Genomic DNA, 12,168 nt, shown 5'->3' on the forward strand with positions numbered 1-12,168 from the left:
AATCTTCTTAAATACAAAAAAGATACAGAGAAAAAAGCAAATAAAATAAACCTGAGTACCATAAAACATAAAACAATTTCAGAGAACTAAGGCTAAATACATCAATAATCTTTATATACTACCCGGGTGGGATTTCCTGGACGTATTGTTAAGTGAAAAAAATCAAAGTATGTATAGAATGCCATTATTGATCTAAGAAAGGGCAAAATACAAATGTATGCACACATACACATTCATTTACATTAAAATGAGTAAAATGGAAGGATAAATCATTTTTAAAAAATGGTTACCTATCAAGGGAACGGTCAGAACAGGACAGAAGGAACAGTAAGAAAACTTAATTTTAAAAAAATATATACCTACCTCTGTAAACCTTAATTTTCAAAAGAACCTTAATCAAAAGTAAAATAAAACAAATGAATCTTACTAAGTATTCAATTTTGGCATAACTGCAAGTGACTTTAAAACATAGGAATCTGAGTGTATATCCCTACTGGGATATACCTGAAGACAATTAAGGGCAAAAAAGACTACCAACAACAACAAAAAAACCTATTTTCTATGATCATGGTGTTTTTGGTGCAATTAATATTGCTATTCTGAAACTGTTTGTGTAATTATGGGTTAAATCAAATGAATAATTTTTTTGGTGTTGTGCTCTATGGAGTGTATATTTCAAGTGACCAAATAGTTGATGAGAAATTTCTATTTTAAAGGTATTTTATTTAATAAATGAAGAAGTAAAGATAGAAGAAGAATATCACTTTGGCAGTCCCTAATGAATTACTAGGTCTAGGTAATGATGTATCAACGACTGATAATGCCCTCAAGAGAGAGACCATACCACTGCCCATGAATAAGTCATGTAAAAACTGAACTTAAATCTGATCAAGCCTTATATCAGTATTATTCAATAGAACTTTCTACAATGATTAACACAGTCTATATCTGTGCTGTACAATACTACTGCATTGTACACGTCACTACTGAGTATCCATAGCTATTGAAACTAGAAATCATCTAGGTTAACCCAGGAACTGGATTTTTATTTCATTTAACTTTAGTTAATTTGAATTTAAATAGTCACATGTGGACAGTGGGTACTGTTTTGGATTAGATCTAACTACTAATTTATAGGAAACACAAGGGACAGAAGCACATATTAGGTGTCACCATAAAGTTCCTGTTCGCAAAATACAGACTGTAACAACTTGACAAAACAAATGGCCCAGTTTCTTCAACAACCACAAAAATGTGTATGGAAAAAAAAGAGAAAAGGAATGAGGAACTATAAAGAGACTTGAAAGAGCTCACCAATCACATTGCCTGGATCTTATTTGGACCCCAATTTAAACAAACTGAAATAAATTAGATATCAGGAAAACGTGAACATTGACTAGATTTTTTTGATGCTGCAGAAATGCTGTTGATAACTGTTGAAGCTGAGTGATAGGTACATTGAGTTCATTACATTTTTCTATTCTTGGTTATTTAAAATTTTTTATAATAAAAATATAAAACTAATAGTACTCTGATCAGACCAGTCATCTCATAAAAATCTTTCTTTCCTTCACACGCAGCACTACACCCGCCAGTTAAAAATCAAATAACTCACATGGTTCAAAATGTAAATTCCGTTATTAATAATAACTATGCTGGCCACTTGTTTCTCTGGATTCCTCTTTTTTCCAAGCTCTGACTTGGAAAATACTTCTTTCAATTTGTTGTCCAAAACCTCTTCATTCCTGAAGATGTCACTGAGAGAGAGTATCAGCATGTATGATAATGCATGGCAGCCTTCTATCACATTCCAAATAACCATTCTAAATGACAGCACATTTCAATAACCAGTCAAAAGACAACTCTCTGTCTACCCAATACCAACCACAACTCAGTTCTTCCTCTTAACACCAACAGTAGGTCTCTAGGGACCCCTGCCTCCTTTTTCTTTCTTCAGAGCTTACAAAAGTCCCCAATTTGGTATGTGCGTCATACTCGTTATATGACTGTAACAGTGCACATTCTTCGCCCTTTGCTGATGTTTCTATGTGCCACATTTATCCATTCTCTACTTCTCATGATTTTTGTTTACTGATATGCATGGAGCACCTCCTTCGCATACCACTGGATGCCTCCTACTTCTACAGAAGATACCATTTCAACGTTAGTGTGCAAAATCCCATTCCTAAGGATAGATCCTGGGGCAACATGTTGCTTTTCTTCTTCTGAATCACTTTTTAGCCTCAAGTTCAGGTTCTGATTCCTGCTTTTCCCTATTTATTACCAGAATTCATTCCAATAAGCAACAATACAGATAAGTCAGCATTTAGTTCATATATGGCTAAGGGTACCCTTGATTTTACTCTTCTTAACATTGGTAGGGGGCATCTAGTACCATTTTCTAATCTCATGACAACCCTCGATAACTTCTCTGGCTGGGAAAAGCATACTTTTGGGCTAAAGTCACTAGTACTTAGATCATACCATCTTAGATTTAATACAATAATTTTATCTCCTACTGCAGCAATATAGTATCATAAGACCTTTGCAGGTAACATACTAACAATGATCACTAATATACAATAGGTTTTATATTGATGAACTACCAGATAGAAAAACTTCTAAGGATTTTAGAGAAGCACTTAGCCCTTTTTCCCTTAAAACTAAGTTAGAAACTATCTGTTCAGAGGCTTCAGGATATTCAAAGTATTCAGTGCATAATTTCTTTTAACTGCCATTTCTCATTGGGTCAGATTCTTATTCTTCATTACCAAAAATACAAACTCACTTACTTTCAATGTTTTTATTTACAAACTAGATGTTTTATATGCCACCTGCCATCCTGTTTGAGGATCTTATTTGAGGAATACATGCCAATTTCTAGGATAAAAACTTAAATAGAGCTGCAAGTCAATAGAACTTGTAAAAAATAAATAAACAAAAAACACTGTGCATCTCTAAAAAAGCCAAAAATTTCATTAAAATCTTTATAACCAAAATCACTGAGGACAAAGTAAAGGCCAAGTAAACAATAAAATTTTTCTATATTTATAACTTATGGGTAGTCATCTGTGCACTTAACTACACTACATCTAGGGATTAAAAAAAAAACAAAAACTACCATACGCTAAGAATAAGATTAAAAATAGCCTCCAAGGGTGGGCCACAGTGGCTCAGCAGGCAAGAATGCATGCCTGCCCTGCCAGAGGACCCAGGTTCAATTCCTGGTGCCTGCCCATGTTAAAAAAAAAAAAAAAGCCTCCAAGATACATTTATAGAGGTTCAGCCACGAATCCCCATGCTAGGAAATTTTATTTGATTTTATTACAAATGTACTTTTTGATCCCCACTATTTACCTAAGAAATTTCAAGGTTAAAAAGTCCAACCAAAATACATGGCTGACCTCAGTGATTTAAGGACAAATGCTGTCAAGGACCTCTGTGCAAGGTATATAAAATACCTAAAAATTTTAAAACATAAAAAACTCTGCGAAGTAAAAGGGTAAAATATCATCTGTGGCCTAATTCTTAGCTAAAATGTACCTAGAAGTTATATATTTATCAAAATGTACCTAGAAGTTATATATTTACCAAAGATTTTCTGTAGAATGTACCAACAGAAAGGAAAATTTCTGATCTTTGATATGCAATAAGACAACCCAAGTGAAAGTTAAATGAGAAGCAGCATTGGAGGTTCAGACAACTGGCACCAACAGGAGTAATGGATTCAACAATTTTCACCATGGAGCCTATAGCTTACCTAGTCGTGTTCTTTAATTATCCCTAAATCTATAAAAACAATTACCATCTTAAAACCATTCTGGAACAAGGAAGGGCATAAATAAACATAATAAAAGCAGTAACTGCAAAAAATTCTCATTTTGAGTCCAAAATCAATTAACATTACTAAGCTAATTTACTCTTGGCATTCTCCTCTAAATCATTTTTATCTTATTTTAGGTTTTTTAAATTTAAAATTTGAACTAGGTTGCTCCCATACGATGAGCTGAAGAGTAATGCCTCCAAATTCTTGCAAGGTGGAATTTCTCTATGCCAATGTTTTAAGCTCAGTGCAGAGAAACCAGTAGAGAAATATGTGTATGTGTGTGTGCATGTTTGTGCCATGTATTTATGTGTATATATGTATATATATATATATGCATATCAATATGAAAAAATTCTTAAGAAAAAATTTTACTTTCATAAGTCCAAGAATATTTACTGATGGTGAAATAATTTATATGTCAAGGTAAACAGATACTTCATTAGTTCATCTAAAGCTGAGAGGTACAAAATGCCTTTCAGGATGATTTGGTTTTGATATGTAAGGAACTATTTCACCATAGCAAAGGGATTTTTTGTTTTGTTTTTAATAGGTCCCCACCCCCATTCATGCATTCTTTGTACTCAGATTTCTTCCATCTGCTACTCAGGTGACTGGCTGATTCACATTTTCAGTCATTTGTATGCAGACATACTTTTTTTTTCAAACCAGAAAGCAATTCCTTTCGTATTCAGTACACGAACTCAAGGGCAGCAATTTACATCCTTTATCAAGTCATTTATACGTGAAGATAATTTTCCTGAAATCTTAAAAAGACCTCTATTAGAAGTATCAGAGCATGGAAGCAGTCTTAAAAACAGATAGCAGTTCTCTTTGGAAGAATGAAGAACTATTATTAGATCATGAAGTGTTCACTTGCAGTAAAATCCTGGATCCATTTGTTCTCATTAGTTAGTCAAGAGAACTGATTGAGTATTTTGCCCATCAACTTTGAAACAGAATGCACAATATAGTACAGAGAGATATATAACATAATCTAGTCCTCAAACTGCTTCTAATCTAACTGAAGAGCCAGGTAAGATATTGTTTACAGAACTGAAAAAGAAAAAAAGCAGAGAAGGAAAATACTCTGTGCATGTGCTCTTGAAGTCATAACTACTGCATTATAGTCTAAACCCCTTAAATAAAACACTTTCAAAGCAGTGACATCCAATTTGAGTCTTGAAGGACAAATAAGAAAAAAATCTTCCAGGCAGAAGAGCGAGCAAATATTTGGAAGCTCTACTTCTTTTTTGAAATATTGAGGTATCTACATTTTTGTTTTTGTTTTTTAAATAAAAAGAAAGGGGAAAAGGACTCAGTGCTTAAAAACAAAACTTAGGCTCAATGGATGCCTTAGAGACTGTCATATGGGAGGTGACAGAAACAAAGTAAAAGGGACAACCAAATCAATAGGCTGAGTCCTTGATTCTGCAAAGGATAGGCTAAGACTACTTATAATTCTAAGGGTCACCTCTTTTGTTACTCAAATGTGGCCTCTCTCTTTGCCAACTCTGCAGGTAAACTCACCACTCTACCCGCTATGTGGTACATGACTCCCAGGGTGTAAATCTCCCTGGCAATAAGGGAAGAACTCTCAGGAAAAGCCAGTACTTGGCATCATGGGATTGAGAAAGCCTTCTTGATCAAAAGGAAGAAGAGAGAAATGAGATAAAATAAAGTTTCAGTGGCTGAGAGATTTCAAACAGAGTCCAGGGGTAACTCTGGAGGTTATTCTTATACATTATATGGATATCCCTTTTTAGCTTATGGTGTATTGGAGTGGCTGGAAGGAAGTACCTGAAACTGTGAAGCTGTGTTCTGGTGGCCTTGATTCTTGAAGACAATTGTATAAAGATACAACTTTTACAATGTGACCGTGTGATTGTGAAAACCTTGTATCTGATACTCTTTTTCCAGGGTAGGGACAGAAGAGTAAAAAAAATATGGAAAAAGAATAAAAATAATAGGGGGGATAAGAGGTAAAATAAATTGGGTAAATGGAAGTACTAGGGGTCAATCAGAGGGAGGAATAAGGGTATGGGATGTATGAGTTTTTATCTTTTTTGTTTATTTTTCTGGTGTGATATAAATGTTTTGGAAAATGATCATGGTGATGAGTACATAACTATGTGATGAAATTGTGACATTATACCCTATGTATGGACCATATGTGTGCAAAGATTTGTCAATAAAAATATTTAAAAGAGAGAGAAAAAGAAATTGAGCAAAAGGGAATACTCCCTCATGCCATCACCCACCAGTCAACTGGACAATTATTTTTTTATCTGTTTTACATATTAGGGTTCCATAAGGGCTTTGTTTAAAAAAAGTGCTTCAAAGTTAACCAAAAGCACAAATTTGAAAACCACTGAACTAGAAGATCACTACAGTTCTTTCAAGTTATTAATACCTCTTGATTTTATGATCTCTTAAAAATCAACTGTTCTTAAAAAATAATAGATGAATACATGGGAAAAAATGTACCTATTGCAAACTATGGACTATGTTAACAGTAATATTTTAATAGTCTTTCCTTAACAGTTAACAAATGTACCACAGCAATACTATCAGTCAATAGGTGGGTGTGTGGGGAGGGATAAAGGGTATGGGAGGATTTAGTTTTATTTTTTATTTTTATTTCCTTTCTGGAGTAACGAAAATGTTCCAGAATTGATCACGGTAATGTATGGACAACTACCTGATTATACTGTGAGCCAGTGATTGTATACTTCTGACGGTCTGTATGGTATGTAAGTGTATCTCAATAAAACTGTATTAAAAAAAAAATCAACTCTTTTTAATAGGTCCCTGCTTTCATCCTTGCATTACACTGCACTCAGATCTCTTTCTCTTCAGATTCTACAAGCTTCTCAAATGCCTTATATCTGAGATCATAAATTTAAAGCAGATTTTCTAACATGCTGCTCACTATTTTCACAATGTCTACTTTAAGATGACGTAATGCTGCTTTTGGGAAATTATCACTAGATAGAAACACTAGGCAACACGGTTCTTGCCAAAGAAACAACTGAAGTAAAATATCCACATCTGAAAGTACTTATGAGAAAAAAATATTGGTCAATTGGTAAATTAACTGAAGATTTAGTGGATGTAGCTGGCTACCATTGTAGATGATTATTCTCTAACTGTTCAGCAATACGGAACCAATAGCAGTTCATCTCAATGCAAAAATATTTAGCACAGTAAAAGAACTGTGTTGCACAGCAGGCAAACTCATCACCCACCCCCAGTCTACATGCGACATGACTTCCAGGGGTGTGGATCTTTCTGGCAACGTGGGACAGAAATCCCAGAATGAGCTGAGATTCAACATCAAGGGATTGAGAAAAACTCTAGAATGAGCTGAGACCCAGCATCAAGGGATTGAGAAAACCTTCTTGACCAAAAGGGGGAAGAGGGAAATGAGACAAAGTGTCAATGGCTGAGAGATTCCAAACAGAGTTGAGAGGTTATCCTGGAGGTTATTCTTATGCATTAAGTAGATATCATCTTGTTAACCAAGATGTAATGGAGAGGCTGGAGGGAAGTGCCTGAAAATGTAGAGCTGTGTTCCAGTAGCCATGTTTCTTGATGATGATTGTATAATGATATAGCTTTCACAATGAGACTGTGTGACTGTGAAAACCTTGTGCCTGATGCTCCTTTTATCTACCTTGTTAACAGATGAGTAGAACACATGGAATAAAAATAAATAATAGGGGGAACAAATGTTAAAATAAATTTAATGTGAAATGCTAGTGATCAATGAAAGGGAGGGTTAAGGGGTATGGTATGTAAAACTTTTTTTCTGTTTTTGTTTTATTTTTCTGTTGTCTTTTTATTTCTTTTTCTGAATTGATGCAAATGTTCTGGGAAATGATCATGATGACGAATATGCAACTATGTGATGATATTGTGAACTGCTGAGTGTATGCGTTGGGAATGTTTGTGCTTCTTGTAATTTTTTTTAATTAATAAAAATTTTTAAAAAAAACTGTGTTGCAATGCTTTAATTATAGCATTAAATTCCACTGTTCAATTAAATGTCAACATAGATTTAAAAAAAAAAAAAGATGATGAAATAAATATCTAAGAGTTGCCCGAACTTATTATAGCACATGCTACCATCAAAACAAAAGATAAGTGGAAGTAATCTTCCAAAAGACTAAAATAAACATAGCAAGCTGCATTAACCAACTCCAGCCTGTCTATTCATTTCTTTTATTGTAATTCCCATGGAGGGCAACAAATACAAACAGTGAAAAAAGAATGAAGTGAAGAGCCAAAGAATATGTTAGTTTTGGGGGATCTAGAATCTTGTATAAATCACACCCAGTAGTGAAAACAAAAATACTTACTGAGTCAGCTATATTTAGCTAAAATGTCTCTTTATTGAGCTCACCCCAGGAAAAAATAATTCTCATTTGACTCAAACGCGAAATTTACACTAATTCAGTTCAATAAGGCCTTCAGTTTCCTAAAACATAAATTTCAGTCTTCAACATGAAAAGTTTGCACACACCGCCTTCAGGAGTCTGCCTGTACAGCTGGTGGATTATCCCTTATGTATAAACACTTACACCCATGCTCCAAACATGCAGGTGCATTTGAAGGATAGACTTGTTTTCAGCCAAATTGGAAAACTGAATTTAGCATTACTAAACCCTTTCCCGCCACAATCACCCCACCCCCAAAAAAGCCAAAAAGAACAGCACCAAAACTGATGATAAACTCCAAAACACAAAATAATTTGTGGTTGGAATTCCATTTAGCCTCAAAGAAACATGTTAAATAGAAACATCTCAGAATTAGGAAAATGTCAGAGCCAGCCGCCTTTAAAAGGAAGCGGTTTTAAAAGCACAGTTGTGTTCTCAGAAGTGTCATCACCTGACAGACATCAGAGCGAATGCCAGTTTTCCAAAACCCTTGGCTACTTAGCTCCACAGTTACTTCTCGCCTCATTGTATTCTTCTGTCGTATTTTTTGGAGTGCCTCCTAGAAAAGAACTCTATTTAAGTAACTTGGTAGTTATAAGCAATATAAGACAAACATCAAGCATTAGAAAATAAAGTGGATACATTCAGTATCAACATTGCACGCAGGTACTCAAATCTCTTCACACATAATCACAACATTTTATTGGAAATGAAGGCCAGGATGTTCAAAACCTTTGGTATAAGGCAGCCTTCCCTGGTTAACAAGAAAGGAAAAATCTAAAATAAATCTATCATTCTTACATGCTAAAACAAAAAATAACATTCACTGAAGCAAAATGTTTGGGATTGGAAATCAGCATGTAAAAAATATATTTATATCAAGGCTTATGTTAGACATTTACATCTATGAAAGACAATCAGTAAATTAACCTACTACCCACATAATTCTAAAAATTGTCTTCTAATTTACAAATCCTTTACAAAGACACCTGCAATAAAGGTACATTTTATTTTAAAAAGCAATGATGAAAACCTATTTCTGTGAGACACAATCAGGAATTAACTCTTCCCTTTATTATCTTTATTACATATTAAAAAATAACTTCATATTCATATACACACAATTCAATAAAAATCTTACAACTTTTATTAACAGGAATTCACAATAACAGGAACTACCTAGACACAATACCCTCCACCATTTACTAAGGCCAAAAAGTGTGCATGGAGCACTAAGTGGACATCTCAGAAGCCCAAGCAACCACCTTTTTCCTCGGTTGCACCAACAGAGGAAACTTTCAGGCAGCCTCTCTTGGCCTCAATTCGTTTGGAAAGAGGCTGACTGGCTCAAGTCACAGTAAGTGACAGTTTTGGAATTCAAGCACGTTTTCCCAGCTCCAAAGCTTTGCTCGTTACATTGCCACAGCAAAATTAAACCTTATTAAGACAAAGAAACTGGCCTTTTTAAAGGGGTAAAGGGGTTTTCTTGGGTATTAAAAAATGAAAAAAAATCAGTATAATAACAGGAGGAAGGTATGATTTTTTTAAAAGTATTTTCCCATCCTGTTCTAGAAGTATAGTGCTAACACAATAATCTTGAAATAAACTTGAAACAGATCTCCATTAATCATTGAGGAAGAGTTCAATGCCTACCTCCCTCTGTGCCAGCTTCTGTTTATCTGTTTGTTTGACTTTGGGACTATTTGCTAGGAGATGACGAAGTTTCACATAACTCTTCCACAGCTTCTGGTATCTAAGAAAAAGGCAGACAGAAATCTTAGACAGAGATTTTATTGAAGTGCAATAAAATCAGTAGTTTTAATAGCCCTGCTCAATCATAAACTACAGTATTTTGAATATCCTTAATGGCATCAAATCTTCATTGCAAAGAAGGATATGATTTTGGGGGTAGGAGGCCAGGATGGCCAAGAGTCATCTGGAACCTGGGATTAAGTTGATTATTACTTATTTTGGTTGAAAATGAGATCTGATAATAAAATGAATCTAGTCCTCTTTACACAAAAATATTTTAACCAATAGAAACATGCACCATTTCCCACTGTTACCTCCTTAAAAGTGACTACCTTTATTTAAATATATACTTTCTCATGTTTGCTGTAAGAAAGACATCTCACTTAGGGATACTTATGGTTCCTGAATTGCCTATATCAAAAGTAGAAGTTGGAGAATATTAAGCTAGAGACCCCATTTGTGTAAATACCCAAGCTACGATAGCTTGTATCCATTTTTTTTACAGGAGGGGGTAAAGACAAATGGCATATACCAATTTGCATTTACCATGACAAAAATAAGCATATTTGTTGTAGCCAAATATGTGATAACCCTGGATCAGTCCAAAGGATACCAGGAAACAGTCCTGGGAATGAAGAAAATATACAATCTTTATCAAACTCACAATTCTACCATCTGAGAGTCCACGAGAGCCTAATCACATTCTACTAACATTTTCCTGACAAAATGCAATTCTCAAAAGATTCTGTCATTTGAAACTGCTCCTTTCTTGGCCTTTGCTGGGCCTCTTCTTTTTGATAACAATTTTTTTAGAGAATGGAGGAAAAAAAGAAGTACTTACACAGTGCCTGGTTCATTGCTTCATACTTTTATTCAAAGGGGGGAAAAAAAGAACAAAACCCTTTAGCCTCTTCTAATATAGTTCAGCCAGAATTGTATTTATGAACTGAAACTCTCCCATGCCCATTATATGACTCCTTTTAAAAAAAAATTAAGTCAGGAAACTTTTTGCTTGCTTGTTTAACAAGGTAGGAAATCCAAACACTCCTGAAGAGAATATGGTACTATTTCCATTCCCACACATCCTCATCTTCTCCCAGAAAAACACCAACATACCAAAAAGTAATATGTTAATTATAATAGTCAGAAGTCATGGTTCTCCTTCCAACACAAAACCTGACTTTGCATGTGATCTTGAACTATTATTAAGATGACCAAAAAACAGAGTTCTGCATAAATTCGGCAGTACTAGGAATCAATATGGTGCTACTTTCCTTTGAAAGTACTGAAAAAATAAATAACAATAATTATTATAATGATGACTAAAGGAAAAGTTTTCTTATAGGTGATAACATACAAGACTCATGTTGATCAAGATGGCAAGAATAAATTACTGAATAGTAATTTCCTGTAGCCAAATATATAGAAAAAATAATTCTTCAGGAGCTACTGAGACTTGTTTCATTTGGTAACCTCAATTTAGAAACATGGCTCATTGCAGGTCTTAATTTTTAAAAAAGAAAACATTCACTTAAGGGTACTCCTCTGCTAATTCAGCTGTTAGTAGAAGGTGAAATTGGCTTATACAAACACCGAGAAATATCTTACTGTGGGTCTCCTGCATAACTCAACTGTGCAGGGCGTATCCCAAAGTGGACGATAATCGGAAAAGTAATCACATCAGGGTTGAACTGTTCACGATCCAGCTGATCAATGCGGACAGAACTTGGTTTCTAGAGAGAGAAATCAAAGCCATTTTATTCCCATAAGAAGTACTGACTTTAACCTAAGTAAGAAAAAAATTAATCAGATTTTTTTCTAGGAAAGCCTGGTTCTCAAAGGGAAAATGTCATTTAAAACCCTTTAATCATAGAAGCTATACTATATAAAAACTATAATGTCATCTCTCTAAATGAGTCTGTGCCACCTGGCATAATGAACAATGATTTTGTCCTTTTTTGCAGTCCACAAAGAAACCTTTAAAAATTAAACTTTTAAAAGGACACCTACTCAGATCAAACTTTTCCCTAACCACTCCAAAAGCACAGGGGAACTATTCCACATCACAAGGAATTTGTGCTGGCTTATTCAATAGCTTTAATTTTAATTTCAAATTAATAACTTACTCCTAGTCAGGATGCACAGAGAGATGCC

The 12,168-nt window shown here is 34.5% G+C and overlaps 1 protein-coding gene across 8 annotated transcripts in view; it reads right to left on the bottom strand.

The window, feature by feature from the left end:
* DROSHA (drosha ribonuclease III) overlaps positions 1 to 12,168 on the bottom strand; it is a 171,025-nt gene that overhangs the window by 104,119 nt on the left and 54,738 nt on the right. For 7 of the 8 annotated variants that reach the window (XM_077116892.1, XM_077116891.1, XM_077116893.1 and 4 more), the window contains 3 exons: positions 11,623 to 11,747; positions 9,916 to 10,015; positions 8,714 to 8,821 (listed from right to left, as the gene is read on the bottom strand). In XM_077116892.1, coding sequence (XP_076973007.1) covers positions 8,714 to 8,821; positions 9,916 to 10,015; positions 11,623 to 11,747 — 333 coding nt within the window. The remainder of the gene's footprint in view (positions 1 to 8,713; positions 8,822 to 9,915; positions 10,016 to 11,622; positions 11,748 to 12,168) is intronic. The other variant, XM_077116894.1, reaches the window with a different exon arrangement.

The sequence above is a fragment of the Tamandua tetradactyla genome, chromosome 9 (assembly GCF_023851605.1).
Source record: "Tamandua tetradactyla isolate mTamTet1 chromosome 9, mTamTet1.pri, whole genome shotgun sequence".
NCBI lineage: Eukaryota > Metazoa > Chordata > Mammalia > Pilosa > Myrmecophagidae > Tamandua > Tamandua tetradactyla.